Here is a 19,889-nt window from a genome sequence, read left to right as displayed (position 1 = left end):
TCTAAAATATAATCCATTACTCCACAGCAATGTCCAATTAACACCTTGTGGAATCCTTATAGGCATCCTTCAAAATTTATGCAAAGGCACTTGGACTGTCTGGCTTGAGCAGAGCTCTGCCATTTTAAATGACATCTGTCGTGAAGTGTTTGTATGTGGCATACACTAAAACAACGCCACAATTTATCTCATTTTAAAACACTATCTATAGAAAATATAAACTTAATCTGTCACAGTATGCTAAGAAAAGCTAACCTATAGAACATTCAGATCACCCAAATACGCTAGAATAAATACTCTTGAATGAACAATATTCAGCTTCTATAATTTCTTTCCATATCTGTACTTTTAATGTAACTTTCTTTTCCACAATGGTTCTCAGGAGAGGAGAAAAACCAGGTAGATTTAACTGCAGTTGAAAAGAGGAGAGATGCTCCAGGGACATTTTTCTTTAAACAAAGATATTTACCATTGATAAATAAAGATTCTGAGCAGACTAATTTCTCTGCATCGAGTTTAGGAGGTGAAGAAAAAATATAACATTAAATTCTTTTTAGACATGGAGCACGGTAACAGACCATTTTGTCCAATGAGTATGTGCTGCTCTATTTCTTCTTTGGCTTGGCTCTCGCGACGAAGATTTATGGAGGGGGAGTAAAAAGTCCACGTCAGCTGCAGGCTCGTTTGTGGCTGATAAGTCCGATGCGGGACAGGCAGACACGATTGCAGCGGTTGCAAGGGAAAATTGGTTGGTTGGGGTTGGGTGTTGGGTTTTTCCTCCTTTGCCTTTTGTCAGTGAGGTGGGCTCTGCGGTCTTCTTCAAAGGAGGTTGCTGCCCGCCAAACTGTGAGGCGCCAAGATGCACGGTTTGAGGCGTTATCAGCCCACTGGCGGTGGTCAATGTGGCAGGCACCAAGAGATTTCTTTAGGCAGTCCTTGTACCTTTTCTTTGGTGCACCTCTGTCACGGTGGCCAGTGGAGAGCTCGCCATATAACACGATCTTGGGAAGGCGATGGTCCTCCATTCTGGAGACGTGACCCATCCAGCGCAGCTGGATCTTCAGCAGCGTGGACTCGATGCTGTCGACCTCTGCCATCTCGAGTACTTCGACGTTAGGGGTGTAAGCGCTCCAATGGATGTTGAGGATGGAGCTCTATTTACACCCTATTAAACTACATCCCCGATACATAACCGGAACCCGCTGAAAACCCATGCAGATATGGGGAGAACATACAAACTCCTTACAAACAGTGTGGGGCTAGTACCCTGGTCCAGTCCCATCACTGGCACTGTAAAGGTGCTGCGCTAACTGCTACGCTGATCATGCCGCCTCAGGAAACCTAACATTTGGGAACTTTTGAATTGCATGAGAGTCTGAGGAAAAGTGAAACGTCTTGGATGTCAAAGGTTGGAATGCTGTGTTGTGAATTCATGCCCTTTCTCCTGGTGGATGGAAACCCGGTTAAAAGCTCAACTTGCTAATGTCATGCCAATAACAATTAAATGTTTTAACAATCTGTATACCACATGGCTCTAAATGGAGTGAGCTATTGATGAAATGCATGTGTAGTGTTGAGCAGGCTGGGTTGAATAGTGCAATCACTCAGCACTGAGATGCAGGTCTTAAGGTTGCATCTGGGCAGAATGGTTAATGTGGGCCACTGCTGAGAACAAGTAGCTACTGCTTCATATAGTCCGCCTTACATAACCTCCTATTGGGAGTACTAGAAAGCTGCTGTCTGCCATCTTTTGGCTAAGCAGCTCTGCAGCCTGGAAATTTCTATTGTAACAACCAGCCAGGATTCAAGTAAGATGGTGATGAAATAAACAGAGGAGCACTTGGAACTGGAGGATGGCAGCTGGTTTAAGGTTAGCCAGGATTGTTATGCGTAAAAATATGTGGACAGACCTAGACGCCCAAAGGTATGGTTCCTGTAAAAAGAATGGTGATAGGTTAATGTGACAGTGCAAGAGAAAAATGTTCTTAAAGGAAACCTGGAATACCAACAATCTTGTCATGAACTTTGTTGTATTACTCTCTGTAGTATTATGTTCTTTTATAGATAAAAATGGAGGGATATACTGTTATTGGGGGTAGGTTATACGAATTTCAAGCAGATTAGATGGATTTGTCTATTGCTTGTTCTGCCACCAAATACAATTGTGGTTAATGCGATAGTAATCTGAAATCTATATTCCTGTAAGTCCATAGTAACTTTTAATCCCTTTTTAAATAAACTGCTGGTTTAAAAATCAGATGTCTTGCTTCCATCACCCTTTGAGAAAGAGATTTTTGAGGGTATTGTACTGTTGTGGAAAAAAAAATTCACTTATCCTATCTGAAATGGTGATTCCTCTTGAAGAATGAATACTGCTTTCAGCTTCTCTCACAAAAGGATTTTTCTCTACATCTCTTTTCAAGATCCCTTAGGATCCTGAATGTTTTAATCAAGTCACCTTTCACTTTTCTAGATTGGTGTAATCTGATTAGTTTTTCCAATGTTTCCTCAGACAGTCATTCCTGGTTATTGCAGATAAAACATAATACAGTAAAATCACTATCTATCACTCAGAGGGATTGCAGATGTTGGATATGTGAATTTCTCAGTTGACTGAGACTCACTCATCTTATGCCCAACTCCTGCATTAATAATGTGCCGTTTGAAAGACAAAAGATAGTGCAAAATGTAAGCTATTGGCGGGGGTGGGGGGGAGAGGAGGTGGAGGAGAATCAGTATTTTATTCTTTAATTATGTAAAGTTCACTTTAATCAGGTAATTTTCATAATTTACAAAATTTCAATTCGAATGCTGGTCGCTAACTGCTACACTAATCTTGCCCCTGTCATAATTACCTCCCCCCAGTCTTCCAAGTTTACAGATAAATCCTGACTAATATATCTAATGTTAAAAAAGATGAGATTCTACTAGGCAGGGATAGGGAGCCATTTTGGCAGAGTCATCCCAGTGGCGAGCAGCATCGGCCAGCTCTTCATTTTGGATGCTGACATTTCATTCCAATGCAACTTTATTCAAACCTTGGCACCTTCCTTGTGCAGACAACTGCTCACCACCACGCAAGTGGCAACTGCGAAAATGCGTGCGCATTGAGGGGCGTTGGTAGTTCAGTGAGGCACACCTGTGTCCAAAATTTCAGTGCTCCCTTGCATGGTCCATCCACCCAATCTTATTTATTTGAAAAATTATTTATTTCAATTTTCTTGCTGGTAGTTTGAGTTTCTAGTTGACTAAATTCCAGGTGATGAGGATTTCACTCTATCTTAATTTCTTTTGTGTCATCAAATGAAAATGAGTTTAATATTCACAATTCCCATTTTATTCCCAGTGTCAACAAATCGTGGCCACTCAGACTTGTTGACGAGCTTTCTGTACCATGTTTTTTCTATTGTCACAAGGTCCATGCTACCAAGGTGAAAACAGTTTGTCTTTGTGAATTTTACATTTGTCCATTAGTTTTCTATAACTATACAGATCCAAAGGATATGTTGAGATTGGCTAATTTAAAAAGGGTGTATGCATTTTTACTGCAACTTAACAAATGTTACTGACTTTTATTTTTCACACTAGATGGGTGAAGATGAAATGCGTGGCTTCTTCACAAGGTATGGTGCTGTGAAGCAGGTTAAAATAATCAGTGATGGAGGTGGTGTTTCAAGAGGGTAAGTAATTTGCCATCTGAACTGGACAATTCCACAAATGGATTTATTAACTATGACAGCTTGGATAGAAGAGTTCATTGGCTAAAGTGTTGACTGGCAAAATGTATTAATAGTACACTGAGATGTATTTCTCTTGTAGTTCTGTTCATAGCCTATTATGTTATGACAAGATACTAAGAAAACCAAGATACATTTAAATAGTCGATCTGTTTTGGAAAATTAGTGTTTAACAAATTAAAGGATATAATGAGCAGAGTGGGTAAAAGTGAACATCAAGCTCCTGCTGCCCCATCACTAAAACCCCTGCAGCTTGCATACAGACCCAATTGCTCGACAGACAATGTCATTGCCATCTCCCTCCATCTAGCCCTCACTCACCTGGTAAACAAGGACTCCTATGTTTGAATACTGATTATTGACTTCAGCTCAACATTCAACACAATCATACCACAGTACCTGATAAGGAAGTTGAGCCTGCTGGGTCGAAACACCTCCCTCTGCAATTGGATTCTCGACTTCCTATCAGGGAGACCTCAGGCAGTCTGGATCAGTAACAGCACCTCCAAGACAATCACACTGAGCATGGGGGCATACCAAGGCTGCATGCTTAGTCCACTGTTGTTCACTCTGCTTACTCACAGCTGTGCAACTAAACACAATCAGACTTGGTGGGCCTGATGAGAATAGTAAGAATGATGAGTTGGCATAGAGATGAGATACATTCACTAACGTACTGGTGCAGAGCCAACAACCTGTATCTGAACGATTTTTTAAAAAAGATGGTTGTCAACTTCAGGAGGGCCCCGGGGGGGGATCCATGCTCCTCTGACCATTGAAGGCTCCACTGTTGAGGTCGCCGAGTACCTTGGAGTACACTTGGCAGAGAATCTCACCTGACCCCTTAACACCAGCTTCATAGTTAGGAAAGCCCACCAGTGCCTCTACTTCCTGCAAAGGCTGAGGAAAGTTCATCTCCATCCTCATGATATTCTACAGAGAATGTATTGAGAGCATCCTGTGCAACTGCTTCACCACCTAAATTTGGAAGCTGTACCTCCTCAGATGACAAGACCCTGCAGAGGATAATGAATTCAGCAGAAAAGATCACTGGTGGCTCTCTTCCTTCCATGAACAACATCTACAACACGATGCAGGGGAAAGGCAATAAACATTGTGAAGGGCTCCACACCCTTCATGTAAACGGTTCTCCCCTTTGCCATCTGGTGGGAAGTACTGCAGCATTTGACCCTTGCATCCAGATTGGGGAACAGCTTTTCTTCTCCTGCCCCTCTCCTCCAAGCCATCAGACTCCTGAATTCTCAGAACATATGTGGATAGGGTACTGTGGACTTTCACTGTATACATTTTAATATTTTAATGTGTTTAAGTTCTATTCTAGTTTGTATTTATGTAACTAGCTCTGTGATCCTGGAGAAACGGTATCTTGTCTTTACCTTGCGAGCATAGTATGAATGATAAATAAAGGTGACTTGAAGTGTGTGGTGCATTTGAAAAATAGATTTGATAGGGCACCACATAAGAACTCTGGCATAAGGGGAAATGTATTGGAAAAGAGAACAGGTCAACGAACAGAACAGAGGGAAAAAATTATTTTTTTGTGGGCTGTTAACTATAACTTGTGGGATTCTCAAGAACATGCCAAACTTGGAAATATATTATGTTGTTGCGAACTCCATTCCCATCTTGGCTGAATGGTTTGTGGAAAAGTTGACTGTCTTGTGTGTGAACAAAAACAGTTGATATTGGTTTTGAAATCTTGAGTAGACAAAAGATTATCTCGACTCCATGCCAATCAAGTAATTAAATCATCAACTTTGCCACCTTTAAGTTTGATCAAAATTCCTTTATTGTCAGGTACTAATACACAAAAGCTTGCCCAGCTCCCCCAAAAATAAAGAAAAGCAAAGGAGACTCCCTTCAGAAACTGTATTCATGGATTTGTTTCCATCAGCTACACAAACTCCTGTTTGAATCATCAATAAATCAGAGCTCCCAAATCCAATCCTCCAATACAATCAGCAGCTTTCACTGCCTATAGCCTCTTTGGTAGCTATTCTTTCTCATGGCACCCTCTCCAATACTGGTCCTGATACCTGGTTCCCATGAACTCATCTCTAGGAACTAGGTGAGAGTCATGCATTTACACATACTTACAGTGGGTCCTTCAGCCACTAAGCTCCTTGCTGGTCTACTGCCTTGGTCATTTTCTGTTCAGGGTCTGCCTTGGATACCTTTCCTGTCGGGTCAACTTGGCAGGGTATGCAATGATCTCCCATTTCTGGTCTCCTGCACTAGTCCACTGATCTCCAGGAGTTGGAAAAAGACCAGCAACCTCTTAAAACAGATTATTTACAACCTGTACAGGGCCATCAACATCACATTTGGGCAGTAGAAGAATCCCATGGCACTGCATCTCCATTCCATGCTCTCCTGGTGCTGCCACAGAGGCATCACTGCTGTTATAGCAATATCACGACCATACACCCTCACAAATTTTGTATAGGCAAGGTTGCCTCTGGTGACGTAATAGATGCAAGATTTGAGTGCGAAAACATGCATAAGTGGGTAGACAACAGGAGCAAGGGCAGTGCTGCGGCAGTGAAGGAGTGAATTGGGCAACGCGGGGGCATGCCAAAGGAGAGGGGCAGATTGAGAAAGAGGCGTCTTGTAAAAAAAACTGAGAATAAAGTCAAGGTTTAGTTGAAACAAATAGTGTGAATTCTCTTTGTGTGGCAAGAGTTCAGCAGCACTGAGCGCAGATGTTTCCCCAGACTTAACTAAGCTTCATAACAACATCATTTTAAATGCCAGTTGTTGTATCTTATTGCTGATTTCCTATCCTTCACTTCATGCTCTAATTTCTGCAAAGTTTCACTGGTGGATTGCATTTCACTTGCTAATTTGCAATGCCTACTTGTTCCAATTTTTATTGTTTCAAAGACTAGCATTGCAGCAATGGTCATTGGATGTGAAAATTACAGTTTTCAAATTACTTGATTAATTTCCTATAGATCTATTCTTCCTAGCTGGTAGTTTGGAAGCATTTTCTATTGTTCTTGTATCCTGGAGTACATTGCTTTCAGGGCATTTGTTCTAGTCGATGAGCTTTTAATATTGTTACGAGCCCAGAGGACTCCAAAACCCAGCAGCAATAGAAATTCACCAAGACAATGGTTACTTCAAAAAAGTTGCTTTTAATTTTCTTTAAACATAATAGCAGGATCAGTCTTTAACTTATTACTGTTAACTTAATCTAACTTAATCTCCTTCTAATTCTAGTATGTAATGTGTATATGTTCATGAAAGTTCTGTTTCACTGTCCAGTTATTCATTTTTCACTTCTCCAAGTTCACTAGTATCAGGCAGTTCTCATACTGTGCACAGAATTCAACATTTATAATTTCCACCAGGCTCTTGTGCTTAAAGATAAATGGTTACCGTTCAGGAAGGTTCTTGGTTTCAGAGAGAAATTTGTTGCTCGTTGGACACACATAAACTGATTTCCTCCAATCAGTCACTTCAGTGTCTTGCTGAAGAAACTTGCCCCATGGGTTTCCAAATGATGACTTCTTCTTTCCGGTCAACACAGAATTCCTTTTATGTTATTTCAAGAGAAACACTCTAACCAGCCATTTCCTCTTGTAAGAACTACAAGAATTTTGAACAGACTGAACTCAGAACTCACAACCAGTCTTCAAAATGGGATTTTTCAACAAGCCTGCCAGCTTGCCATTGTGCAGCCTCAAATGCTGCTGTAGAACTGGTCTCTCTGTCTCTCTACTTTCAGGTGGCCAAAATCACATTGTAAGGCCCCATATTATGCCCATATGTGGCTGTCAGGAGGCCACTTGAAAGCGCAGGAGGCGCCTGCAAGGCAAATTTGTAAACCTCCTCCAGGAAGGATAATTGCCGGAGCATTGAGGTCCCCACCGCCCCCCCCCCCACCCCGGCACATGAACGCAGCCACCTGAAAGCAGCTGCTAAGGAGATAACAGTCAGCTGGCGAGCACCTGACTGCACCCCTGTCCCCCAGCGTGGACATCATGGCAGGAGCAGCCGGCGTGGGCTGTCAGCGCGATATTGTCCCCACACTGATACCACTACCCCGCTCTCTCCCAACAGCCTGATATGAGTCCCCACACTGTGGGGCAGCCAGCGTGGGCTGTCAGTGTGGGGATGTCCTGTGCGTGATGGTCCCACACTGACAGCCAGCCATCCCAAACCTGACAGCCCACAGGGACAGGAGCCGGAGTGCGCTCAGAGGAGCAGCACTGCACTTTTAGTGAAGAATGCACCTGAAGAAGCACGCACCCTCCTTGAAAAAAATAAAATGACCTCTCCCAAGGTTCCAAACCCAATTTTTAAAAGATCTTTTTAGTATCTGAGCCTGAGCATGGCCAACATTATGTTCCAGTTACACCTCCTTTTGAAGTCCTTTCCAATCCAGTTCCATTGTCTCTGCAAAGTCACTGGTGACACAATGTCTCACTTCAGCAAAGCTCATGCATTTTAAATGTGATGTCTTTTGTGAAGTATTACCCTGTTTGTGAATTGTTACTGAAAATTAAACCCCCACAATCTCTCTTTAAAAGACATATTTTACCCATATCTGTTCTAACATATCCTGTAACAATATTCACATCAATTTTCATGTGAAAATTAGCAAAGTTAGAATTGGATCATTGTATTTAGCATTATCGTCTGATATAAAGGTAGATCTTCAATTCGGAGACAGGAAAGTACCCTTATGCAATTGTTGTAACAGTTAAAATCACTAAATGACATTCCAGGTTCAATATTTATATTGGGTACCCAACTGTTAGAAACAGAATTACCTTTAAAGAAATTGCTCGAGACAAATATTAAGAAAGAACATTTATTACAACAACAATGCAAAGTTGGGTGCTTCCCCTTACCCTGGGAATACACACATACACTGGGGCTCACCCAACTTTTATACAGTAAATTTCAGTATCAGAATACCCTCCCCCTTACATTCTTCTGCCCCCTGGATGGGTTTGCAGAGGCAATCCTTCCTGCCTACGTGCAGTTTCAGTATACTTGGAGGACCAGGGGGTATCCTGTCAGTGTCCCTTCATGTTATTGTCCTTATTCACACCTTCCTGATTCTCGGAGCTACAGTCTCTTGGTATGTAGAGTTGACTCATCCTGTCTAGGGTTGGCTAATTTAATATGTATAACTTTGTAAATCTGTGTAAGGTTAACTAATTAGATATGTAGAACTTGGCACTTCTGTCTATCCAGACTACCTCAACTTCCTACATTCTATTGTTCCTTACCGCTCCTTATCTTATTCTTATGGTGGCTCATTGATCTTGTCACAAAGACTAGAAGATTCTTATGTTAATCGTGCTGACTCTGCTTTCCTGCATCCTAATTCCCAAGCTCATCCTGTTTGTACTGGTTACAGCCATTAACTGATGTATGAATTTTAGTTTCCTTCATGTTCATAATTTTAGATCAGTTTTCCCATCTCTCACAGTCCTCACTTTTCTTTTAGATCAGTAATACTGATCTTTCACCATGATCAGTGTTACTGATCTTAGGTTACTGGTCTCAGTGGTACTGATTCCCCCCCCCCCCCCCCCATCCTCACTTTTCTTTTAGATCAGTATTACTGATGCTGTAAAGTGTAAGGTGTTGTTTTTCGCAGCTGGTCAATAACCGAATTGTAATCTCTGTGTCATTGGAGAATTAAGGCTTTGGGGTGTAGTGTTCTGAAGTCTTTAGGTAGGGGAGCACCATAAAGGTCAGAGTAGCAAGTCCAGCTGCTATTAGGGTTGTGAGTATCAGGCTCCAGTTCTCAGTAAAGAGACTAGTCCATCCCACATCAGTCCGAGGTTGCCAAGTCTAAACATGGGCATGGGCAGATTCTCGTTGAAATCCTGAAGCAGTGTCTTTAACTGCCCGACTGTTGTAAGCATTGTCCTGTAGAAGTCTGTGAGAAACACTGCCTTCAGCAGCGAACGTGTCCTGAAGAAGTCTCTGAGAAATGCTGCCTTCAGCAGCGAACGAATAGTCGAGAGTCAGGTGGTTCCGTTGAATTGTGGCTCGTATCTGTCGTTCCTCTTCAGCCCCAAACCCTAGGGCCACCGATCTCTGAAGGCTGTCTGGAGTCTGATATGAAATGCCAAGCAGCTTTAGAGTACTGTAGCAGCTCACGTTGTTTGTAACTGGTGCTCCCCTTCATGGGGTGGTGTTTGTGATGAGAAGAGACCAAGCTGGGGGGGGATTGTTTCTTGTGATTTAACCTGTGTGTTGCAGCTTGTCTGCTAACATTATCATGAGTATCATTGAACTTGTGAGTGCAAGCCTGTCTGTGTACATTAGCATATGTATTAACTCTCTCTCTCTGCGACATGTACAGTCCTGACTACCATTCTGTCTGTCTTTGTCCTACCATGTCCTTTGTGTTATCGCTTTAAAACTCCTGTCTTTAATACCTGTGTAGGCTAAGATACAAATTAGATGTACTCCACTAAAGCTGTTCAGTTCCCCTGGTCCGTATTGGAATCCCTTGTTAACCCATATCCCACTATGACTATACATTAAATCTATGCCCTGTCTACATTCTAAAGGAAAATAATTGTCACCTCTGCTGCCCCTATCCCAGGAGGACTTAATACATTGTGAGTAATTAAGTGATGTCCCAGAAATGGAGAAGCAACAATTAAACAATACAATAAATGGTAAAAACAACATTACGGCACTTTTTCACGGCGTAGTGTAACTTTCAGCTCAGAAGGAAGAGGGACTGCACGCCAGGTGGAGGGTAGATTATCAATGTTGTTATTCTGTGGTTCAGTAGCTGGTTTAATTCGTTGGATGTGGCTCCAGCCTTTTTCTTTCGTTCGCACGGCAGTGTCTGTAATAAAAAGTACACAATAGGGGCCATCCCAGACAGGTTTCTGTTGGTGATGTTGGCATGCTTTTACATATAACCAATCACCAGATTTAATAAAATGAATAACAATCTGACTTTTCTTTGTGTTAGTGTAAAAATTGTAAAATGAAACACAAACCATATTTCCATGGGTTTTGAATATATTAGACCTTATTAAAATGCAGTTGGAGCTGCTTGTCTGTATGAGGCAACCAACCTGCAATTTGTTAGAGTGAGTACATAACAGAAATTGCAGCACAAGAGCCCCTGCGAGAGAACTTGAAACATATTCAACCTTTAGTTCTGGCTTAAGTAAAATGCCTTGTGCCACAGCTCACAGGAGCTGGCCTTATTTAAAACAGTCTGTAAAACAGGCACCAAAAAAATTTAAAAGATGTTCTTATGAAGATTGCACACACAATCATTTAAGTACAGGCTAGTTTCTATTATATTCCACTTAAAGTTCTGCTGCATGAATCCTGGAGCTTGTGGAGTCATTATTGAATCAAGAAATATTGGTGCCATGCCAATCTCATTCTAACATGCCAATTTCTCCAGTCCTTAAGTCAAGATGTACTGAATAGCATCTGGTACAAGATCTGTGAGTTATTAATGATATTCTTATGCACCCAATTGTTCTGAACTATGCCACCAATTTAAATCATATTCCACCTATGGCAGTACTCACACAGCACCATAGACCAGTTCGCAGGTTTATTTCTCCATTAAGCTAAATCCCGTCGCGCAGGGTTTACCTCCGTGATTATTTACAATGTAACTTCCGCACTACCGGATTTAAATATAAACCTGATGAATGGGGGGGAGAGTTATCATGAATTAAATTACAGCGGCAATACAGAGAAATTGTGCTGAGGCATTAATTTCACTCCGGAGGTAAATGCACCAGAGAAATGAATGATTAAACTTATGGGAATCACCAGAGGTATCTTTATTCACCAGAGGTGGGTGATCTTTAAACTCACGGACCTTGACTGCTGAATGTGTAGAAGGAATGTACTAAATCTATTGATAGGGCTCCATACCTCTAACTGCAAGACAAGAGCCTGAAGCCTCAATTTCAAGTGCCACAGTGCACTTAAAGGGACATGCACACTCCCCCTTCAACTGGCTGATCCAGCAACTTAACACATCAGATCCTTTCTTTATCTCACATACACTTAAAGTTAAGATGTATAGAACTCACCCTATTTGCGCAAACATTTCTCCCTGCAAATGTTATAACATCACTCAACTCTCAGGTACTCCCTGTGCAAAATCACATTTGAATACAATTTATTTCGTAAACTGGAATGAACTGGTAGTTAAATTCGCTCATTCTACAGTATTGATAAACGATCATTTATGACATTTAAATTTTAGCATGAATTTTAATCAATATTGGTCAGTGACTGAAGTGGGAAGTCGTGATTTATGAAATTATCTCTGGTCTCTACTCTCCCACTCCCGGCACTTCTCCCAACATCCAGGAGCTGGCACACAGTCCCTGCCTTTTTCATGTTACTCATCTACTATTCCTTTAACTGCTTGCATCAAGATGTTAGCCTTTGCTTTCTGCTTATCCTCAGATGTCTGGACAAATGCTTTTTGTGCGATCTGTAGAAGCTGGGTTATTCCCTGGTCATGCCAATTTTCTGTCTTTTGTAATTTTCTTCTAATGTCTGGGGCTGAGTTGGTAACAAAACCAGTTAGTACCAATTGTTCCCCTGCTGGGGATTCTATGTCGAGACCCCCATATTGTATATGTATTTGGTCCCAAAAATTGGTCTAACTGTTCGGCACATCCTTGGGGATCTTCTATCAGGGAGGTCAGTTCTTTCTTAAAGTTACGCACTTCAGTACTGGTCAGGGGCACATTTACGAAACCGAGACCCTCTCCCACGGGAACTTCCCGCAGTGGTCTCATCCAGTTGGTTTCTGGCTTATTAGGTCTGGGTTCCTGCTCCCTGGGAAATGAATCAAAGGGTTCTGCCCTTTCTTCCTGAAGAGTCTCACACTGTTCTGAATTAAAGTTACCTCTCTCTCCTGTCAACAGAGGTGGTAATCGAGTGCTTTGTGAGCGAGTCATCATACCACTCCTACTCTCTTCTCTTTTCTCTAGCTGTGGGAGAGGAGGGGAAGGTGCAGAAGGGTAGGGCATAGGAGGGGGAGGAAAGATAGGAGCCGGCATAGGAGGAACATAAGGTGGAGGGAGAGAATGTAAAGCACAACCCACCCTTGTGGTTCAGGGACAAAAGGTTCCTCCTCTCTCTTGTCCTTGTACTCTTTTTCTTTCAAAACCAATTGATCACATGATCCCCTAAGCCAGCAGGCTGCATATTCCCTGCTCTCTAGGTTATCTCTCTGGTTTTGATAGAGTCAGATGTTCAAAGCTTGACACATCCAGTCATCCTCGGATCCGAGCTTTTGCCAGTACACGGAGCTCCCTTTAATCGGGTATTTAACCCAGTCCCTACAACAATACCTGACCATGGTCAGTTTGTCCTTTCCACGGGTCCTTCCCGTGCCACACTCAGATAACATCAACCCGGGCGGGCTGTACGTAGTTATCTGATTCTCACATCCTTTACCAGGACTCTCTTCCTTGCTACCCATACTTCCCATACTGATAGGCAAGTAAAATTCCTCTTACTGGGTTCCAGTAGCAAGGCTCTAGCGCGCTTCCTTCCGTCGTTTGTTCTCAATGCCTCTTCTCGGATATCACTCGCTTCTTCCACTGACCAGCCACCCGTCGTCCGTGAGTCCAGCTGAATCAGCTGGGGTGCAGCTACTCTCGTCGTCGGGCACTCTGTCAGTGGAGGGAGTGTGATCCCGGACGAGCCCCCCTTTGTTAGAAACAGAATTACCTTTAAAGAAATTGTTCGAGACAAAAATTGAGAACAAAGAACATTTATTACAACAACAATGCAAAGTTGGGTGCTTCCCCTTACCCTGGGAATACACACATACACTGGGGCTCACCCAACTTTTATACAGTAAATTTCAGTATCAGAATACCCTCCCCCTTACATTCTTCTGCTCCCTGGATGGGTTTGGCAGAGGCAATCCTTCCTGCCTACGTGCAGTTTCAGTATACTTGGAGGACCAGGGGGTATCCTGTCAGTGTCCCTTCATGTTATTGTCCTTATTCACACCTTTCTGATTCTCGGAGCTACAGTCTCTTGGTATGTAGAGTTGGTTCATCCTGTCTCGGGTTGGCTAATTTAATATGTATAACTTTGTAAATCTGTGTAAGGTTAACTAATTAGATATGTAGAACTTGGCACTTCTGTCTATCCAGACTACCTCAACTTCCTATGGGGGGGGGGGAATCAGTACCACTGAGACCAGTAACCTAAGATCAGTAACACTGATCATGGTGAAAGATCAGTATTACTGATCTAAAAGAAAAGTGAGGATTGTGAGAGATGGGAAAACTGATCTAAAATTATGAACATGAAGGAAACTAAAATTCATACATCAGTTAATGGCTGTAACCAGTACAAACAGGATGAGCTTAGGAATTAGGATGCAGGAAAGCAGAGTCAGCACGATTAACATAAGAATCTTCTAGTCTTTGTGACAAGATCAATGAGCCACCATAAGAATAAGATAAGGAGCGGTAAGGAACAATAGAATGTAGGAAGTTGAGGTAGTCTGGATAGACAGAAGTGCCAAGTTCTACATATCTAATTAGTTAACCTTACACAGATTTACAAAGTTATACATATTAAATTAGCCAACCCGAGACAGGATGAGCCAACTCTACATACCAAGAGACTGTAGCTCCGAGAATCAGGAAGGTGTGAATAAGGACAATAACATGAAGGGACACTGACAGGATACCCCCTGGTCCTCCAAGTATACTGAAACTGCACGTAGGCAGGAAGGATTGCCTCTGCCAAACCCATCCAGGGAGCAGAAGAATGTAAGGGGGAGGGTATTCTGATACTGAAATTTACTGTATAAAAGTTGGGTGAGCCCCAGTGTATGTGTGTATTCCCAGGGTAAGGGGAAGCACCCAACTTTGCATTGTTGTTGTAATAAATGTTCTTTGTTCTCAATTTTTGTCTCGAGCAATTTCTTTAAAGGTAATTCTGTTTCTAACACAACCAATCCAGAAAAAAAGTAACAGGCAGCTGGGAGTTTTAGTTTAAAATAATTGTTTTTCTGAGTTATTATTTATAGAAAATAGGAGGAATGGGACATAGACATTTTGAATGCAGTTTTTTTTTGTACTCAAAAGGATTACTGTCAATTATTAGAAATTGCTCAGCTGATTGTCTTTTTTTTTAAAAAAAGAGAAACAAGGATATCTTTTTAAAAAAAAAAATGCATTTTGTTTTCAAATTGGTTTTAATTTTCTTCTGGAATTGCTCCTGGAGTGAAGCTAGAAAGAGAGACAGGTGAACCTACAACTCTGGAGCTAGATAAAATATAGCCATCAAATGTTTCAGTGGAATATTGGGATTTTGGTTATATTTTCCATTAAACCTGTTTATATTTCACTTCAAGATTTAAAAAATTGGTTGAAAATTTAAATGGTAAAATTCAATGTATCTTTCTTTCATTAGGCATGTCTAGATACAAATCTAGTGAACGTTAGAGGTGTTCTTTAAAATGTTAAATTTAGATTTCATTATCCTTGAAGTAAATAGATTTTTTTTTAATTGTTGTATAGAGGTCTCTGGTTCCCCACCAATTTTTTTATGCTTCAACACAGTGCTTTGAAATTAGATTCATACCTCATAGTTTGAAGCAACATCTGCTTTTTAAAGATCTTGGGAAGTAAAATATAGTTGTCTTGAATTTGTGCATGGTACATGGATTTGACCTCATTTTAGAGGGTGTTAATAGCTTTGAGCATAAATTTAAACCAACTTTCTTTTCATTTAGATATGGCTTTGTCTCGTTTCACAATGATGTAGATATACAGAAGATTATATCTGAAGTAAGTGAAATATGTCCACAAAATGTGTTCAGATATTAAAATGTTAAGTTTTCAGTATGTTTGATCTTTTATCAAATTATTATCATCTTGCTTGAAAGTAATTAATTAGCAATTAATCTTGATGAATTGGCTTTCTAGATTTGTTCCATTTCCCAAGGCTGCATACAAAAATTTGGCAGAATACTTCATTAATTGCCTTCTTATTTTAACGCCAGAACATTTATTTTAAAAAAAATGGAAAGAAATGTTTGGCCCTCAAGCCAGCTCTGCTTCCATCATGGTGGTTTTTTGTTTATCTGAAATGACATGGACAATTCCTTTGTCCCCATGGATGTTGCTTCACCTGCTAATTACCTTCTGGAAATTATTTTGCTCAAGGTTCCAGCATCTCCACTCTGTCTGCCTCAATCTTGCTTTCTTTCCTGATTCTCATAAATCTTGGTATAAACTATACTCCAAGAATCAATTAAGCAGTGAACATTCATGAATGTACTCCTTGATTTGGCATCCACAGCCCAGGTTTTTTGAACTGCCTTAAATGTATGTATTTTCTTCAGGAGATGAACAATTTATACAAAATACCAGGTATGGTGTACTGTCACAACCGGAATATTTTATTGTTTTGTTTAATTTCCTGTACAATGTCTTGTGTGCATGCTAATTTTGTTTACCTGTTGAATGATTTCTGAGTCTCAATGTGGACAGGACTAAGGCGATGATTGTGGACTTGAGAAGGACCAGGAACATCCACCCTCCACTATAAATTGACAACCCTTTAGTGGAGAAAATAGAGAGCACCAAGTTTCTTGGAGTTTGCTTAACTAGTGACCTATCGTGGATGCACATCTCCGCGCTTGTCAGGAAGGCACAACAGCAACTGTACTTCCTGAGTGACTGAAATGGGCAAGGCTACTGGCTATCATTATGTCATCGTTCTACAGGAGCACTGTTGAGAACATCCTGGCTGGCTCCATCACAGTGATGCAGAAAAATGGATATGATGTCAATCCACATGACTACAAGACTGGCAGAGGATCATTGGAGTCCCTCCCCCCACGCACCCCATTGACATGATCTACCAGGATTGTTGTGTCAAGAGGGTGCACAAAATCATTTGAAGACCCCTTCCAACCTGCACACTATCTTTCAGCTGTTCCTATTGGTAAAGAGATACAGGAGTATCAGAGCCAGCTTCACCAGGGCGAGGAACATTTTCTTCCCATGGGCAGTGAGAATGCTGAACAAACTTTGGACTGCTCACATGAACTATCTGAAAATCTAATATTTTCAAAACTCTGTGTGCCACTCCAAATTTAAAGATCATCAAACATTGTCTAGTACAGGACAGAAACAGGCCCTTCAGATCATGATATCCAAACTGATTGTGATGCCAAATTAATCCCATTTGCCTGTACATCCTCAACATACCTCTATTCCTTGACTGTCTAAATGCTCTTAAAAGTTGCTATCTTATCTGCTTTCACCACCTCCTTCAAAAGTGCATTCACAGCACCTATTACTGTCTGTATATTTAGAAGAAAGAAAAACCTGCCTTGCATGCTTCTTTTTTTTTAACTTTATTTAAAATTTTATGACATGAATAAAATAAAAATTACATTTAAAGAAATAATAACTAAGATAATAAAAATTAGAATACTACATCATTAAACTACACAAATTAACCCCCCCAATAATTATAACACAACATTAATCATCTAATTTAAAATTAGTCCAACCCTCCCCCCCATAAAGAGTGAAGAATTAATTAATAATATTGTAAATAAAATAGAAAAAACCCCACTTACAAAAAAAGGATAAAACTTAACAACAACAAAAATATCAATACTAAAATAATACCCTTAAACATATATTTAAATCAAACATAATACATGTATTTAAAAAATGAAATCCACTTTAAAACTAAGTTAAAATATTAAAATCATATATCAATCACATATCTGTTTTTCAAAAAAATCATAATTAATAATACATAAATACAGAATTTCCATTAATACCAAGTTTCCTTTATAATTCATCGAGAGAACAAAAACATCCCTTAGAAAAACAATCAGATAAACTTTTTATACCCTTCCCCTCCCCTTATATTAAAAAAGAAAAAAAAAGAAAAAAGTTCAAACTCTTATAAAATTCTCCATATTCTTCATTTATAACATCTTCAAAATTCTCTATCGAAATTAATTTAATTTTATTAAACTCTTCTCCCTCAATGTATTTGTACTTAATTTTCTTCTTTTTCTTCTTATCACCTTTCCCCTCATCTTCCTCTTCATCTAATTCAACATCCTCAATTTTTGACTTATCTTCTGTGACATCATCCTCTTAAAAAAGAAAGAAAAAAGAGAAAACCCCCCCAAAAAAAGAGAAAAAAAGGAGAGAAAAAAACCTCCTAATTCCCTCTCAATTACAATCAGAAAACAAAGAGTTTAAAAAAAAAATTATTTATTTTAAAAAAAATAATAATAAAAAAACCTTCACTTCTTAACCCAAAAATTAAAAAGAAAAAAAAAAACAGGTCAGAGGTCACAACTACCTCCTGTTTAAACCGCCCAAAGCGGTAACTCCCCCAAAATATTGGGTGTGAGATAACTCACAGGTAGCTGATGACTTCCGGAAACTAGTGCCCACCCAGTTCCCTCTCCCAACTCCCATTTCATTAAACTATCATCATTATTTAAACTATTTAAACTCTTCTCAAAAAAAAATAAAAGATTTATTTTTTTAAATCAACGTTACCACTTCGGTCACCATTGCTTCCATTTCTTTAAAAAAAACTGGATCCCACCTTACATCTCTACTCTCTTTGGAGACCTTGAAGGACTACATCATTCCTGAAACTGCATGATTGGTAGAGACTGAGCAAAGTCCATAACCTCTTTAGGATTGTCAAAGAACTTTGGCTAATTTCCATCCTAAAAAATCTTCAGTTCTGCAGAATACCTGAATGTTCCCTTATGTCTTTTTTTCCACAACCGTTCTTTCACAGAATTAAATTCGCGTCGTTGAAACATAATTTCTTGACTCAAATCTTGATAGAAGAAAACAGGATTATTCTGAACCATCAAAGGAGATCTATTTTGCTGGGCATTTCTAATAGCCGTACGTAAAATTGTCTCTCTGTCACAATAGTTTAAACAATGGATCAAAACAGATCTTGGATTCTGTCCTGAAAAAGGTTTTCTTCTTAAAACTCTATAAGCACGTTCCAGTATTAAACCTTCAGGGAATTTATCCTGTCCTAACACTCGTGGAATCCATTCAGTAAAAAAATTTCTTGGATCTGGTCCTTCTATGCCTTCTGGCAAACCAACAATTTTCACGTTGTTCCGTCTAGATTGATTCTCCAAATAATCAACCTTATTTGCTAAATTTTTATTTTGGATCTGCAATGTTTCAATTATTCTATTTTCATCTTGCAGTTGATCCTTGATCACACATTTCAAATCTTTCAATGGTTTCAAGCTTAAAAGCTCCATTAATGACTTCCGCCATCGCATTAATCTTGGAAATAAACAGGTTCACAAAATTAGCTAAGTGACTCGATACAGAATATATCTTATCTTCAAGATCCTTAACAGACATTTCAACAGAAGTAGATTCAGGCATAATGGGGTCTTGCTGTTCCTTAGAGACCATAGGATCTTCTGTCCCTTCCCTTAATTTAGTATCTTTTCTAGCAGTTTGACTTCGTATAAAAATCCCTCTCAAAGTCCCCCCAGCAATGCCAGGAGACTGAAGATCAGGGTTATCTTTAAGCCAAATCTCTTTAATCATCTTCACTGAATCGATGTCTGGAAAAACCGTTGTAATTGAAGATGCATTTTGCAGCGCCACCACTATAGCAGTTGAATGACAACTCTTTAACTCTCCAGCTGGTGGCGCCCCAGCTGATTCAACTGTCAAAGCCTCAGCTACAACACCTGCAGTGGCCACCGTGCGAAACACCGGCACCCGTCCAGCCCCTTGTTCTGAAAGCTGTTGAATGCGACCTTCAGAGAGCCTCACCGGCTTAAAACGAAGCTTCAATGCTGAACTCTGCACGTCCTCCTCTGGATCCATTCTACGTTGAGTCCTGGCTTCTTGTAAACAAGTAGGCTCAGACAATTTTGGAAAATGTAGTTTTTTAACAGTCTGTTGATATTTTCTTTTACCTTTTTTTTTACATATAAACCATTAGGCACTAATCCAACACCTATTATTTATAAACTTTTAAAAGAACTTTAACGGGCACTTAAAGACAAAACAATAAATCAGAGTCAGGAGAGGTCTGGAAGGCACGTCTGTTCCCTACGCCATCTTGCCACGCCCCCCGCATGCT

At 40.2% G+C, this 19,889-nt stretch overlaps 1 protein-coding gene across 3 annotated transcripts in view; it reads left to right on the top strand.

Moving 5' to 3' along the window:
• dazl (deleted in azoospermia-like) overlaps positions 1-19,889 on the top strand; it is a 93,249-nt gene that overhangs the window by 24,838 nt on the left and 48,522 nt on the right. For all 3 annotated transcript variants that reach the window (XM_069912940.1, XM_069912937.1, XM_069912939.1), the window contains exons 3-4: positions 3,589-3,680; positions 15,499-15,553. In XM_069912940.1, coding sequence (XP_069769041.1) covers positions 3,589-3,680; positions 15,499-15,553 — 147 coding nt within the window. The remainder of the gene's footprint in view (positions 1-3,588; positions 3,681-15,498; positions 15,554-19,889) is intronic.

This window comes from Narcine bancroftii, chromosome 1 (genome assembly GCF_036971445.1).
Source record: "Narcine bancroftii isolate sNarBan1 chromosome 1, sNarBan1.hap1, whole genome shotgun sequence".
In the NCBI taxonomy this organism is placed as follows: Eukaryota; Metazoa; Chordata; class Chondrichthyes; order Torpediniformes; family Narcinidae; genus Narcine; species Narcine bancroftii.
The sequence above is the reverse complement of the archived record's forward strand: the minus strand, read 5'-3'. Positions and strand labels throughout refer to the sequence as shown.